The sequence below is a fragment of the Anser brachyrhynchus genome (assembly GCF_964034855.1).
Source record: "Anser brachyrhynchus genome assembly, chromosome: 1".
Classification (NCBI taxonomy): Eukaryota; Metazoa; Chordata; class Aves; order Anseriformes; family Anatidae; genus Anser; species Anser brachyrhynchus.
Window position 1 is genome coordinate 68,727,114 of NC_137694.1, and position 16,813 is coordinate 68,743,926.

Here is a 16,813-nt window from a genome sequence, read left to right on the forward strand (position 1 = left end):
TAGGGATATTCGTTTCATTTCTGTTATGTTACCGTAAGTAACATCAAGTTCAATATAACACATTATATGAAGCACTAAGAGAGGACTACAGTAAGGCCAAACATTATTTTTTTTCTGTTTAACACCTCAACTATTCTACAGATAAAAGTGGAATAATCCCATGCTAGTTGGTACAACTGTGACTTAAATTATTGGCACTCTTCACTGTTAATATTATTCATTTAATTATTTGTTTTTAAGAAATCATTGATTCTTCTTGGTGTAGCATTGTCCAAAATAAAGTAATATAAGGAAACACAGAAGCTTTCATCACCAGGTCAATTCTTCAAAAATAATTCAGATCAATGAATTGCCAAATACTTGCTCTCAGTCTAGAGTGAGTGAGTGAATTGATGTCTTCGGAAGGGAGTGAGCAAGCATCCATCTCATGTGTCCATTTTCACCCTATCCCCATATTGCAGCAGGAAAAATAACATCTAGAGATCTTTGGAATGAGCATTGTCTTGGGAAAGTATCTGTGATACCTTGCTGTCATTTGACTGTTATTGAGATCAAGGCAAGAATCACTGTGTAATTTCCATTGTCTAGATTAACCAGACAATGAGCTTAGATGGTGGTTATAGTCCTTTTTGGTTTTAAATATGTGACAATGCATCCTGCGTTAAGAGATGGGAAAACTTTTTTCTGTATAGCAAAAAGAAAGATGGGCTTGAGAAGAGTAAAGTAATAGTGATTAGATATAATTATGGACACACCTAAGTGTATGTAATGGTAGAAAGGTCATTTACCTCTTTTAGGTCAGCATCTCTGTTAAATGGAATATTATATTACGGGCCCTTCTGCTGGGCAGCTGCAAGTTTCCAATGTTTTCTGTGTGAGAATTAAGTGACATGAATTAGAAGTTTGATACAAGGGCATTTTGCCACTTATATGCATACAGCATGTGCTGAAGGTATTTTTTCACATTAACATACTGCAAAGAGGGAGCCTCAGACAACTCACCAGCAGTCTCTTCAAACTTGCGAGCCAATGATTGGGTCTCTACAAGATACTCTGTCTTCAAATGAAAAAAAAAAAAAAGAGGGAGCAAATGAAATGATTTGCTTTTGAACATGATGGGTACAGGGTTCTCTTCTGAGGCTTAAAATCTTGTTTTTGTGCTAAGAAAACAAAACTCTATACCAACACCATCTGGAGACTGCCTTCGTAATAATTGTTGCTTCTGTTACATTGTTGAAATCTGGATGCATATTTAAAAATGTGTCTGTATATGTGAATAGGTATTATTTCACTATTAATCTTAATAACCAATATAAGTGGATGCTTATAAGCAATGTGCAATTAATTTATTTTTAAACTAGAGAGTTTATAAACTTTGGCCAGCAACCGTTTGCAATTCTTTTATAAATTCAGCTGAAAAACATTTTTAAGGTGAATATTTGCTTGCTTTCATTTTATGGGGAGCTGACTTTGTGTTATGATGTATTAAGAAAAAGTAAATTTTCTTGAACTGAGCAGTCAAAAGCAAGAAATTTGTCCTTGGGCATTACTTGGAAGCACAGGCTTTTGAGCCAAAGGGTGACCTTTAATTTGAATTTGTTTGCTTGTTTTACAGTCATGAGATTTACAGCCTTAACACTCAAACAAAACTCATTTAAGACACGAATCTTCAAGATGCCAGATTCCTACTCAACTTTCAAATAGAGCTTATAAAGCATAAGGTTATCTTGATATTATAGAAACATATTGAAGCTCAGTTTTATTCCACATAGACAAAGAGCTTCTCTTGACAGCAGTGGGAAATTCTGCACCTTGTAGATTTATTTTCCACATGTTGAAATCTTGAGAATTAAAATGGATGTGGAGAAAATCCAATGTCTTCTTGTCAAATGATGGCCCAGTATCCATGGGTTACAATACTCTGAATAACGAGTGCTAGATCTGTTTTCACTCCATATCTGTCCTATTCAGTATTTTATCCTAGCTGGTCTCTAGGAGACAACCCTTAAGCAGGACCTCCACAAGTTGCAGTGGTGGGTCACAAATGTTAACTTCCTGGTGTCTGGGGGATGTTTAGGAAGAGATGCACAGTTGGATAGCATAGAGGCAGAAAATTTTATCCAGATACCATTTCCAGAGAGTGCCCTGCCTATGTAAGAGACCCATTTCTTCAGAGCTGTCCCCAAATCCTTATTGTCTGTGTAAAGCATAAATCTTTCCAGGAAAGAGTCAGCAAGGGATGCTTACAGCTTTCTAACAAGAGTCTCACTTGTTTCCAGAAAGGAATTGCTAGGCTAAAAACAGCCAGCAAGTGGTACTTCCTGAACGTTCAAAAATATCTTTATTTTCATATATACCAGTGTCACTGGCGTTAATGTTTTACCAGATGTAATGAGTTGTGTGAACAGTCAAAGCATAAGCACAGACTGAGAAAAGTGAAGTCAGTGGTCCATCATAAGTAGGATTTTTTCCATTATCTACGTTTGCATCTTTTTAGAGGGACAATGTACTACCTCAGATAGAATGGAGCCATTTCCTTGTGTTTAAGTATCCCGTGAAATTGTGCTACTGTAAAATGCTTCACGTCCTATTAATATGCTCAAAGCCTCCTTCATCTCTGTTGAAGTTTGACAGGTCTAAATGAGGTTTAATATACAGCAATGCATTGTGGAGGTCTGGAGTAGAGACTGAGCAGCTCCTGACATTTCACATTTTGGAAATAGTTACAATTACCACACAGAATGATCATGAGCAAACAAACAAAAATAGTCTTTCAAGCATTATTTCAGGCAGGTAACAAGCTGGAAGACAAACTAGCAGTGTTCAGGCCATTAGAAAATATTTACTCTTGCAACGGATTTGTGGAACTGTAATTAATAACACACAATAGGGTTTAACAAGGAAGGGTGACATTTTAAGATATGTTCAAGTGAATTATTGATCACTCCTTTATGATAACTGACATGGCTGTGAAAGCTTCAGGCCATGAAGTTACTTCAGGCCACTAATAATAGCAAAGAACATGAACAGCTCTTGAGCTGGCATAAGTCATAGACCCAAAGTTTTCCTCCAGCTCCAGGGCATGCCTGTGACAGAGCACTCATATCAGAAAGGAAAGGTTCTGTTTGTGTTCTGCTGGGACTCCACCAGCAGATCTGTCAGGACAAGATAAAATGCAAGAGAATAGACACATCCTATGGTGCACTGAAGGCTACAGCATTTCCTTTTGCTCTGGACCCAACCTTGTAGATTTCTCTGGATGTACAAAGACCTGCTCTACCACACCAAACTCCAACACCTGAGGTAGTCTACGCTGAGCTCACAAATTCAATTCTGTTGTTATTGTTGTTTTTCTCTGGAGCTTGCAGCTCTGGTGGTTGTAAAATATCTTTGAATGTCACAGGTTTAGAGGCAATTTAAAAAAAATAATTTTCCTCCCTCAGAATTCATATAAAAATATGGGAAGGTAATGTGTTTTCTTTAAAGGCATAAATTTTGAGACTTTTAAGATGTAATAAAGCTTTCCTGATCTATCTCAGACAGTTATGTATATCTGCAACTACTGTTTAATTTTGTGAGTTAATCTGTGCTTACTGTTGGGGAGAATTTGACCTGTGATCTGCAGGATCCTTCAGAATTTTCAACTTTGGAATATGTTACTTTATAGAAATCTCCATTAACACTGTAGTTTAACTAATATCACAGAAACATATTCATAACTTAAAACTTTAAACTAGAGTCAAAGGGGGAAGGGGATAAAAATCAGGCACGCTGGTGATGAGCTAAGGGATGGTGTGCTAGAATCAGAGGGACTGTGTGCTAGTGAGGCCCTTCGGTCAGCTACACAAGGTGCTGTGTGTAGGGAGGCGCATTTGAAGTGCTTCTACACAAATGCACGCATATGAGGAATAAAATGGATGAGCTAGAAGTCTTGGCCCGGTCCCACAGCTACGACATCATCAGCATAAACGAAACCTGGTGGGATGAGTCCTGTGGCTGGTGTGTTGCAATAGATGGTTACAGGCTCTTCAAGAGGGACAGGCAGGGTAGGTGACGTGGCTGGGTGGCAATGTATGTGAAGCAGGGGCTGGACTGTGTGGAACTTCAAGTTGGCGATGGCAAACTTGAGAGCCTCTGGGTAAGGATTAAGGGACGAACAAATAAAGGGGATGTCGTTGTGGGAGTCTATTACAGACCACCTGGCCAGGACGACAACGCCGATGAATCACTCTTTGCAGAGCTAAGAGATGCCTCGAGATCAACTCCACTTGTCCTTATGGGGGATTTCAACTTGCCAGACGTCAACTGGGATCACCACACGGCTGACACGAGCAAGTCCAGGAGGTTCATAAAGCACCTAGATGATAACTTGTGGTGCAGGTGCTAAGGGAGACAACTAGGAAAGGTGCCCTCCTAGATCTGTTGCTGGAGAACAGAGAGGGTCTTGTGGGAGACGTGGCAATTGGCGGCCGTCTTGGTCATAGTGACCATGAAGTGGTCGAATTCAGAATTTATGGTGACAGAAGGAAAACTGCCACCAAAACCTCAGCCCTGGATATGGGGAAAGCAGACTTCAGGCTGCTCAGGGAACTAGTCAGCAAGGTCCCCTGGGAAACTGCTTTTGAAGGCATTGGTATCCATCAGTGCTGGTCAATCATTAAGCACTGCCTCCTAAAAGCACAAGATGAGGCTATTCCAAAGTATCGGAAGTCAGGCAGGCGGGGCAGAAGGCCGGCCTGGCTGACCAGGGAACTTCTACTGGAGCTTAGGCGAAAAAAGAAAGTGTACAACTGCTGGAAGGAGGGTCAGGCGAAGAGGAAGGAATACAGGGATGCTGTTTGTGTTTGTAGGAAGAAAATTTGTGTGGCCAAGGCCCAACTAGAGTTGAACCTGGCCATGTCTGTGGGAGACAATAAAAAAGGTTTTTTTAGATATGTGAACAGAAAAAGGAGAACTAAAGAAAACATAGGTCTGTTACTAGATGGGGAAGGTCTCCTCACAGACAATGACATAGGCAAAGCAGGGACGTTTAACGCCTTCTTCGCCTCTGTCTTCAACACTGATGATGGGCTTCGGGACCCAGGGTGCCCTGAGCTGGAGGACCATGACAGTGGGAATGACAAACTCCCAACTGACCCTGAATGTGTGCGGGATTTGCTGTTCCACCTGGATCCATACAAGTCCATGGGTCCGGATGGGATTCATCCCAGGGTGCTTAAAGAGCTGGCTGACGTCATCGCGGGACCTCTCTCAATTGTTTTTCAACGATCTCGGGAATCTGGAGAGGTCCCATTGGACTGGAAGCTGGCAAATGAAGTGCCAATTTTCAAGAAGGGTAAGAAAGAAGACCCTAGCAATTACAGGCCCGTCAGTCTCACGTCAGTGCCTGGTAAAATTATGGAGAGGATGATCCTTGAAGTTATTGAAGCGCAGCTGGGGGACAATGCAGTCATTGGTCCCAGCCAACATGGGTTCATGAGGGGTAGGTCCTGCCTAACAAATTTGATTTCCTTTTATGATAAGATCACCCATCTAGTCGATCAAGGGAAACCAGCTGATGTGATCTTTTTGGACTTCAGCAAAGCTTTTGACACAGTTTCCCATAGGATCCTACTGGACAAAATGTCCAGCATACAACTTAACAAAAACATCATGCGATGGGTGAGCAATTGGCTGACAGGCAGGCCTCAAAGGGTTGTGGTAAATGGGGCCACATCTGGCTGGCGGACAGTCACCAGTGGGGTCCCTCAAGGCTCCATTTTAGGGCCAGTCCTCTTCGATGTTTTTATAAATGATTTGGATGTAGGACTAGAAGGTGTGTTGAGCAAATGTGCCAATGACACCAAAATTGGAGAAGCTGTGGACTCGGATGAGGGTGGAAAGGCCTTGCAGAGAGATCTGGACAGATTGGAGAGCTGGGCGATCACCAACCACATGAAGTTTAACAAGAGCAAGTGCCAGGTCCTGCACCTGGGACGGGGCAACCCTGGCTATACATAGAGACTGGGCGACGAGATGCTGGAGAGCAGCCCCGCAGAGAGGGATCTGGGGGTTGTGGTTGACAGCAAGCTGAATACGAGCCAGCAGTGTGCCCTGGCAGCCAGGAGGGCCAACCGTATCCTGGGGTGCATCAAGCACGGCATCGCGAGTCGGTCAAGGGAAGTGATTGTCCTGCTCTACTCTGCGCTGGTGCAGCCTCACTTTGAGTTCTGCATGCAGTTCTGGGCACCACAGTACAAAAAGGACATTAAACTGTTGTGGAGTGTCCAGAGGAGGGCGACGAAGGTGGTGAAGGGCCTAGAGGGGAAGACGTACAAGGAGCGGCTGAGGTCACTGGGCCTGTTCAGCCTGGAGAAGAGGAGGCTGAGGGGGGACCTCATTGCAGTCTACAACTTCCTCACGAGGGGGAGTGGAGAGGCAGGTGACCTATTCTCCGTTATCACCAGTGACAGGACCCGTGGGAACGGTGTTAAGCTGAGGCAGGGGAAGTTTAGGCTGGACATCAGGAAGAGGTTCTTCACCGAGAGGGTGGTCGCACACTGGAACAGGCTCCCCAGGGAAGTAGTCACTGCACCAAGCCTGTCTGAATTTAAGAAGCGATTGGACTGTGCACTTAGTCACACGGTCTAAACTTTTGGGCAGGCCTGTGCGGTGCCAGGAGTTGGACTTGATGATCCTTATGGGTCCCTTCCAACTCGGGATATTCTATGATTCTATGATTCTCTGAACTTGGCAGCCCTTCTATATAATAATCTCCCATTGTATTTAGGTGCTAAATAATTCCCATTACACCCACCTTTTTGCCACAGACCTTTAGATCCCCTAAAGCTTCTATCTCAAATCAATCACGTATCTGCTTTCTCTCTGAGCTTCAGGGCTCCCTCTGTTCAGTCTGTGTTGTATTTTTTCCAAGCTCATCCCTCCTTGTCTTCTAGTCTTTGCAATGTATGAGAATAAGGAGGAAGTTTGTTATTTCTCAGTCTTGATCAGTATCTCCAGCCTCGTCCATATGATCACTCAGTTCAGATGTGCTGTGCTTTTTGTAAGATCTCCAAAGGTGACAGTGTGACAGATAAGCATGCAGTGACATTATAAAAATGCAGAGTGTCATATTCATATTCATATCAGAATAACAAGACTTTTTTTAAAAAATATGGAGTATTATCTCCTGAGAGTCAAGATGCATATGATTGCCTATTGCTCTGTGTAGAAGTCGCAAATCCAAATCACGTTAGAGAATGCCACAATTGAGTATTTGGAGTTAACTTCTTTCCTGGAATGGCAAGGTAGCACTACAGAGTATTCTCAAGGCCCAAGATGTTACACCAGTCCTCTAACATGCATTTAAGTGGCATAATAGCTATCAGAGCAGAGCCTCCAAACCTCTGTGTAGGTAAGGGCAAAAAACAGTTTTGAGTAGTGAACAAGAAGTGCAGTTACTAGGTCAGAGCCCTGCATAGTGCAATTAGTGCTGCACTCAGGAAGATGGTACACATAAGCTATTTCTGCATGTCTTGTAATCATATTTGTAGGAACATCTCTGTGGGGATCAGAGGCAGATTCTAAAATCAGCTGAGAGACTGTCTATTCCAAGATGCATCTTGTTCCCTAACCCCCAGATACTTACCCTGTCTTCTCCTCTGTAATCATTTAATTTTCACATTAATACACTGAGTTCAGCAACACAGGTGTTTGCGTATGATCAAATACCAAGGCAAAGTGCAACTTAGAGCTTAGGTCCAAGCACATACATTTGAGGTTTAATATACGAGAATGTTTTTCTTACCTTCACCCCCTTCTTCATACGTCTAATTCATCTTCAACTTATTGCTACTATGTGATAAAACAGATAGTAACACTCCAGATGGAAATTCTTTGCAGCACATCTGTAAAATATCTAGCTTAGATCATGCTATTTAAACGGTACTATTACTAAATGTCTACATGGCAATCTAAAGCAGAATTTATGTGAATTTATTCATATTAAGCTTTTCACCACTAGATGCCTATAAGCTGTTTCTATTTTCTTATATAATTCTTCTCTCCCTTACCCCTCCCAAAGTTATATTTGTTCACAACTATTATTCCTTTTGTAATCCAAGACCAGTGAATTTGGGGTCATGCTTGTCACAAGCTTCTCAGCAACTTTCCCCTGTGGGTTACAGGGATCTGGGCTCAACCACAGGTCAAAGAAAGGGCAGGTTTTTCAGGACATGGTGGTGGCCTGATACACTGGAAGTATACGTCTGGCATGGGCTGAGCTGCCTCTGTGTAGGGAAACAAATCTGTGGGGTTGGAGGAGAGAGTATATCTGAAGAGAAACAGGTTCGTTCAGCAGAATGTGTCAAGGCGAATTCACAGAATTGTTTAGGCTGGAAGGGACCTCTTGGGATCATGTAGTCCAATCCTCATGCTCAAGCAGGGTTCCCAGCTAGAGCATATTCCCCAGAAGGGTGTCTGGTCAGGTGCTGAATATCTCAGCAGATATTCAGACCTGCTCCACAACCTCTCAGGGCAGCCTCTTCCAGTGTTTGACCGTACTTGTATTATCTCTTTCTTGTTAAGATGGCATGTGTTTGGATTTGTGCCTATTGCCTCTTGTCCTGTCAGTGAGCATTACTGAGAAGAGTCTGGCTTCCCTTCATTTCCTCCCATCAGATAACTGTACACATTGATAATATGCCTCCTGAGCTTTGCTTTCTGCAGACTGAACAATTCCAGCTCAGTCTCTCTTCATATGAAAGATGCTTTAGTGTCGTGATCACCTCTGTGACCCTTCAGTGAGAGAAGTCTCTTCAGAGAGGTTGCAAAGGATGGAACAGATGTTCTCCATTCTGTTCTCTCGGAAAAATGAGCGGCAGAGAGGTTGTGGATGTAAACTGATTTCTGCTTTGTGACTTGCGTATATTGCCATTGCAAAATGATGTCTTCTGCTATCTGTAAGGAGAAAGCAGAGGCAGGGTTTGCTGAGGCCTGACTGTAGTCTTTTTCTTTTTTTCTTTTCTTTTTTTTTAATATGCAGCTAGAAGGAAGTAGTGTGATAATCTGGTTTAGCCATATAGCACGAGCTGATGTAATATCAGAGAACTACCAAATAAAATCTCCTGAAAGACCAACGCATCCCGTAAGGAAGGAGTTCCTGAAACAACATGTTGACTTTGGAAAATACCAAGAAAATCTGTCTAACATACATTCTTCCTGTCATAATACTATACCTCATTATATGCTTCTCTTCTACAGCATGAGGATGACCAAAGACAGTTCAGTGTGAATCAGCTGTTAGAATATGCTTGTGCTTGGAGACTGACTCGGTAAGAACACTGGTATTTAATAGTATTTCTATTTGTAATTGTTTGTATTGGTAGTGAGCCTCCTGACCTCAAAACACCTCAAATTCCAAGACCTGCTAGGGACAGGAATGATACCAAAAGGAAAGAAAATTGATATGGTGTCTTAAGACTTTTCTTTTCAGACCTTATCAGTTGCTTAGCAAAAATCTATAATTGTATATAGATCTACCCAGTTCTCACCCTTTAATGTTGTTGAAGGTTTCATTTAGAGGTTACATGTTTCTCGAAGTTTCCCAGGATTAAAGAAACCATAATAATCAAGTGTGTTGCTCTGACAGAGAGAATGAGTAAATACTGTAAAAATAATAATTTACTGGTCATTATCCTTGTGGTTTTACAGTTCGGTCAAATTCTGTTTTATTTTTTTATTGGGGCTAGCTATGACAGATTTTTAACTTAGTACACAAAGTGCGTCTGACTCTAAATCTAACCTGCCACGGATAAGCAGTAAATAAGATAGATTCCTCATTCAACTTTCATTATGTTCCATTTCAAACACTTAGAAAGAAGTGCTGTTTAATGCTTTTTGTAATGTTTTTCATCGACGTGTCATAAAGTACTTTGCCAAGGAAGCTAGATGCTACACCTGTCATTTAGCAGATGGAGGAGAAACAGAGAGGTTGTGAGTTGTTCAAGGAGAATGTCTGGTGCTTATCGAGGACCCATCTGGTTTCCTAGGAGCATGGCTCAAATTTCCATTATGGTCCTTGCTGTACAGAGATCAAACTAATCATACAGTCTCTATATGCACCACTTATTCACTGTTTTATTTCTTGTGATGTGGCCTTTTTCATTGCAAGGAGTGTCTTCAGAAGGGATATGTGATAAAAGATGCTGAGTTGCAAAATTCCTCCAGATTTCCTTTGATGCTGTAGGGCAATGAATAACTGGTAGCACGGGCAATAAATACTTCCTTCAACCACAAGTTCAGTAAGTATTGAAAAAGCAGAAGCATGAACTGTGTTAGATTGCTCTTTTCTGCTTGTCCCATGGGTTGTTGGTGGGTGTGGAAAAATAATTTTCCAGCAGTGGTGACACAGAAAGATCTGCAGTCAGGCCCTGTGCTATCAACTACATTACTAACTCATCTGAAAAAAAAAAGGGGGGGGGGGAGGGTAATACCTAAGTGACAAAAGTTTGCTGACCATAATGTGTGCAACAACTGCTTGTGATGATCTGTAGAAGGATTTTGCAGTATTAAGTCAACCATGTGATAAAATGGCAGATGAAATTTTGAGATGATAAATGTAGATGGGAGGAAAGAGTCTTAAATTCATGTATGAAATCATAGGCTCCGAGTTGAATTTTACCACCAGGAATGAGTAGTTGGGTTTATAATAAATAGTTCTGAATGTCAGTTTGGTGCACAGTGGTTGTGAATAAGATAAAAACAAATGTTGGGAGTTATAAACGGAATAAAAACAAGAATGACAAAAACAAATACCCACAATATTATGTCACAGGATCAATGTAGGGTATTCTTTTACCTTGAATACTGCTGGCAGTTCTGATTCTTCCATTTCAAATATGATGTAGAACTTTAAAAAGTGAAGAGAAGGGCAGTAAGAATTCTAAGAGGTATGAAATGCCTTCCATATGAGAAACAAATAAGTGACAATATTCTGATAAAGACATAAAAAATCCTGATCTCTTTATCCAGAGAAAGGGATGAAAGATAGGTATTTTTTCAGATGTGAAGTATATATAAAATTGAGGAGCACAGAAAATGTGCATAGGAAAGGATCATTTACTGCACCTTCCAATGCAAGAATAAAGGAACATGAAGTGAAAGTAGCACATTCAAAATGGTCAAGAATACGCATTTCTTTCTACAAGATCTAATGAAGTGATGTCTGGCACAGTCCAGATTACCCAGGACTGTGTACAGACTGTTTCTGCGTATCTCCAAGGATGGAGGTTCCACAGGCATGCTGGTCAACCTGTGCCAATGCGCAGTCACCCGCACAATGCAACAGGGTTTCTTTGTGTTCAGGTGGTACCTCTTCTGTTCCATTTTGTGTCCATTGCCTCTTATCCTCTCACTGGGTACTGCTGAAAAGAGGCTGGCTTCGCCTTTTTGCACCCTCCTTTTGGGTATTTCAATGCGTTGATGAAATCTCCTCTCAGCCTTCTTTCCTCTAGACTAAACAGTCCCAGCTCTTTACACCTTTCTTCATATGAGAAATGCTCCAGTCCCTTGAACATCTCTGGGGCCCTTTTTTGAAACCTCTCCAGTATGTCCACCTCTCTCTTACACTGGGGAGCCCAGAACTGGATGTGATTACTCCCATTGTGGCCTCACCGGTGCTGAGTGGAGGGGAAAGATCACTTTCCTCAACCTGCTGGCAATACTTTGCCTAATGCAGCCCAGGATACTAATTAGATTTATTTTATTTTCCCCTGCAAGGACATATTACTGAGTCATGTTCAGCTCAATGATGTCCACGAGGACCCCAAGGTCCTTTTCTGCAAAGCTGATTTCTGGACAGTCAGCTCCCAGCATATATTGATGCATGGAACTCTTCCTCCCCAGGTGCAGAACTTGGCAGAGAAGAAAAAAAGAATGAACTGGAACCTTATTTTTTTAATCATCAGATTTGCTCTCACAGGCAAATATGAACAAACAAACAAACAAACAAACAAAACAGCAGCCCCTACATTGCTTCACTCACTGATTTTCATAGCTTGAAAATTAAACACAATGTAAATTGTGAGTGCATCAGCAGAACTACAGTCCACTGTACCAGAACTGAATTTGGCCCATAATCACCAACATTGAGGTGCCAGTAACTATAACATTATGGCTAGTCTGATCCATGCATTTAGGCAAAACTCAGCTAGGCAGCATGGTTATAAGTGGTCTTTTAGAAAGGAAACCAAGTGCCATCCCACAGTAGGTACTGCTGCAAGGAAAATGAAAAAACAAATGCTGTAAGGATATGCTATATATGACCGTCTTCTTCCTCCCATATAGACGAGTCAGGATCCAAGACTGACTCTCCGAAGTTGTTCATACTTTTATTTGTTTGTTTTTCTTTTCTTTTCAAAGCCTTGCTAAAAAAAGATCCAAAAATTTCCTTAGTATCAAAGAAACACTAAATGATTGTTGGTTAGCATATTTCTGCATAATTCATGTTTCTGTTATCATATTTCTGCACAGCTGTCAAAGATGTTAAAGTATTTGGCATGTATTTATAGTAACATGACTATTATTAGTTATCTAGTAGCAGAAGATTCAGGATAACATTAGTTAGAGGTGTCTTGGTCATTGTTGCATGTTGTTGGATTTTTTTTTTCTGTTTTTTTATGTAAAATTATGGCTACTTTATACATATATTTATCTATATAAAATTCTCTAGGGTAGAATCAACTGATGGAAAATATGCTTTTTTTTTTTTTTTTTTCCCTTAGGTAGTAGGCTAAGCATGCTAGTAAGCATGCTTAACTGTGTGCATCAAGGCAATAGGGTAAGCTTATATGTCCAGGACTACTTCTGAGCTGAGTAATGGTATGAAAAAGATGTTATGCCTGGAGACTTGGTCAAAGCAAAGCAACAACTTGTATTAGCTATGATTTAACAGGATTACAGGAGGAATTGCCAGGCAGCTTCTCAATGCTCAAACTGCCTGGCTAGATAAGGCTAGTGCAGATTGCAAATAAAAAGCCACAAAGGCAAAGCCATCTGTAGGAGGAGGTGAACATTAGGCATCTACAGGGAAATGCACTCTGGTATTACCACAAGGAAGGTCTACCTGATTTTTTTTATTATTCTGCGTGATAATTTCAGTGAAATTTCCTCTTCTTTCCTCCTTTTAGCATATGATATATGGTGAAAATCTAGTGACATACTGTACAACCTATACTTTGGACCATAGTTGCAACCCTAAGCTCTGATTGCTGCTAGCCCAGCTTAGGTACACAAGGACTCACACAGTTCCTCCATAAACAATATTCTGCTTGCTCTGAAGTAATCAAAATGCTGAGATGACTTTCAGCTACTAGTCCACAATGCTGGGGAAGATCCCTCTAATCTTTCTAATGAGAGTGAACCCTAGTAGAAAGGGACAGTGGGACATACAGGAGGGGGAAAAGTGCCAGCGAGAAAGTGACATTTTAACAAAAAAACAAAACCAAACCAAACAAACGAACAAAATAAACCACCGAAGAAAGAATGTAAATTGAAGATTCTACTTTTCCATAAAAGCACACGTATACTTTAACTCGTATACCTAGTACCATCAAGGTCTTAAGGTATCCAGTTACCAGAGAGAAGGCTGGGCAGGATGTGTAAGTGGGAATTAAGGTTTTCCTATCATTTTCTGAAAACTTGACCCTACAGAGGTAGTTGTCAAAGGAAAAGGAAAGTGTATTCCTTTATGCAATAACTTTAGCCATTTTAAATGGCAAATAGAATTTCACTGTGCTTACAACACAGTGTGATTATGATTGGAAACAGAAAATGACACAAATACTCTTTAAAAAGCAAAACTCTGACTCTGGTTATCTGTTATGGATAGCATATGGTTCTAAAATGGTAAGATTTACAGCTGAAGCATCAGTCCTGCAGTTCAGTGTAGAAAGGCCTGTGCTCTTGTTCATAACCCTACAAAATTTAATGAAGCTTTGCTGAGGCACAGCAATCTGCCTGCACAGACTTTGTGGCAACTTGCGTAGTTTGACAAAGGCATGGGACTACAGTGTGGCAGATGTCTCCCAATGAGTTAAACCAGTTTTCAGGATTTAATTGAATGCCAATGTAAAATCAACTCACAGCTGTGGTAATAGTATGGAAAAGGCAGTTGCTGAAACAGTTTGAGCGTATAAACTTTAGAACTGTAAGCAAATAAAGTTTAACGAAATCTGTAACAATTATGCCCCTTTTTGTAATACACATTTTTATACTTGTGGCTTGTATGGGCTTTTGAAATGTAGAGCTTTTCCAGATGTTTTGCAGATGTTTCGCCTGTTTCTCTGCAGCTTTACAGCCTGAAGTGATTGAGAAACAAGGCATCGTAGCATGTACTTAAGTCCATCCTTCAAGGTAATGTTTAAGCACATGCTTAACCTTAGAGAAATAAATGGGATTTAGAGTTAAATAGACATTTAAATAGCAAATCACTTTGGTAGTTCTTTCACTTGTGAAACTTGTGTCCTCCAGGTAAAAGAGGACTTTTACACCTACACTCATCTACATCTACATACTACATCTACATACTACATCTACATCTACACTCGTGGCAAATGGCTACCAAAGAGCCAGAGAGAACCAGGCTCATGAATACCAGGCATCTGCTTACGCATTTGTCCTTATTTTATATCAGCGTTAAAATCACTGTCAGTTAAACTATTTTTGATTTATAGAATGGGGAGGAAAATAAATGTTCTCTTTATCCAATAGCTATTAATTTGATGTTGTTCTCTTTTTTTTTTTCCAATTTCCAGACTGAACCTTGTCTCAGTTATTATGAAATACAGAGGTCAAGTGGAGCATCTATTGCAAAATGAGGTATTTGTTCTCACTCCGTTATACCAGAAAAGCGTTAACTATAATTTGAAAGGTATATAATTATTAGCCAGTCTCAAATGCAATTAAAGAGGACTTTTAATTAAGGCTGCTCAACGTGACTTTTGAAGGGTATAAATTCTATTAACAAGACTTGAGATTAAGAAGAATGTGCTACAAAGGTAAAATATCAGAGGTGACTGTTTCTAAGCATCAGGGAATCTGTAAATAAAATCGGTATAATTGGGTTGACAGTATAATATTTGGAATTAGTAGAGGTATAGTATACTTTGTATCTGAAAAATTTGTCCTCGATTTTGCAAACTCACAGGCAAGTGTCTACATATTTAGGATATATATATATGTATATGCAAATATATATTCAAACTTGAGACTGCAGAATTAGGTTTAGGCAGCAAAAAAAAGCCCTATAAGGGCTTTTTCTAAAGTATTGTGGGCTGCCAGTTTATTACATCCTTGAAGGAAATCTTAGTTTTAACTATGTTTTAGGCAGCATTTAAACCTAAAGTACAAATGCATATTTGAGTGGTAGCCTGGAAGAAACCAAATATCTACTTGATCTGAGTTTCAGGTTGTTATACCAACTGAATTTCAAGGGTTTGTACTGGAAAGAAATGAGTTTTAACTCCTTACGCTGAGGTGTGGATTTTTTTTGAAAAATATGTTAAAACCTAAGATTACTATTTCAGTTCAGAAATGTCACCTGTACTAAAGTCCAATTTTTAATATTTCTGGATATTCTTGATTCACGGGTGTTGCTATTTTGAATAGTCAGAAAACATATAAATGTACATACAAGTATGTGTGTATACACATACACATAAAGGCACATATGCATACAGACATACTCAAATACATATATATATATCAATATATGTAGGTAAATGTATTCTACATTTTTGTTTATGTGAAGTGCATAAAAGTTCAAAAGCTGTTGAACTGTGCCTAATTACAAAGAAAATCTCTGGTTTTGATACTGTGTAGTCATTCACTGAACTTTGCTTCTGTAAGCAGTCTCTCAAAGGAGACTTTTTAGTGTATAAAATGGGATGCAGTCATAGACATTTGGAAAAATCAAGGTCCCCAAACTTAAATGTGCATATATATTTCTTTACTGAAGTAGACCCATCAGTATAGTTACTCACATTCACTTGAAAGTTTAATGCCTATAGTAAAAGGATTCAAAATTTAAAGGTAGCTATAGTCTCAAAATTAATGATACATTACAATACATAGTTTGCAATCTGTGCTATATAGATATTATTCAGACTTAAAATCAAACACTGTTAAATTTGGTTTTGCTCAGGATTTTTACCTTGACTAGGCAATTACTTGATCATTAATTTATCTATAAAGGGAAGACAGAATACTTTTCAATTACTCATTTTATGCAACAAATATGCATATTCTACTATAGAGCTAAATTTCTCTGTAGTTATTTTTTTTCCTTTCTCAAGGTGGTGTCTGCACAAGGACACTAAATAAAGTTTATGTGAGTTGGTTAAAAGAACAAAGCTGCAAGTTAATGATATAGGTCAAATCACCATGCAGATGTTTTCAATCAGAGGCATTGTAACGTATAGGCCTTTTTCAAACTAACAGTAATAAGAACTAGTGTTACTGCTTTGCTTTAATAAGTGGCTTGAAAAATTTTGGAGCAGTTATGTAATAAGTTATAGCCACGAATATACTGTTTAAAAATAAAAAAGAGAACCCTTGACTCACTCTTTGAATCTTTGCTTACTTTTTTTCTCTCTCTAAAATCTTAGTAGATTCACTTAAGAAGGTTTAAAATTGTGATCTTTAACTGCACTTTATACCAAGGTTAGATGGGAATAATTATTCTGAAACCAGAACCTGCATCATTGCAGAGAGATGGGACACTTCTTCTTAAACACAATTCACACTCAGTGTGGATAAGCTAGTGGGAGTTGCTCAG

The 16,813-nt window shown here is 39.8% G+C and overlaps 1 protein-coding gene across 13 annotated transcripts in view; it reads left to right on the plus strand.

Moving 5' to 3' along the window:
- Window positions 1-16,813, plus strand: part of PIK3C2G (phosphatidylinositol-4-phosphate 3-kinase catalytic subunit type 2 gamma) — a 333,879-nt gene that overhangs the window by 146,365 nt on the left and 170,701 nt on the right. For all 13 annotated transcript variants that reach the window (XM_080599406.1, XM_080599408.1, XM_080599407.1 and 10 more), the window contains 2 exons: window positions 9,241-9,311; window positions 14,793-14,856. In XM_080599406.1, coding sequence (XP_080455532.1) covers window positions 9,241-9,311; window positions 14,793-14,856 — 135 coding nt within the window. The remainder of the gene's footprint in view (window positions 1-9,240; window positions 9,312-14,792; window positions 14,857-16,813) is intronic.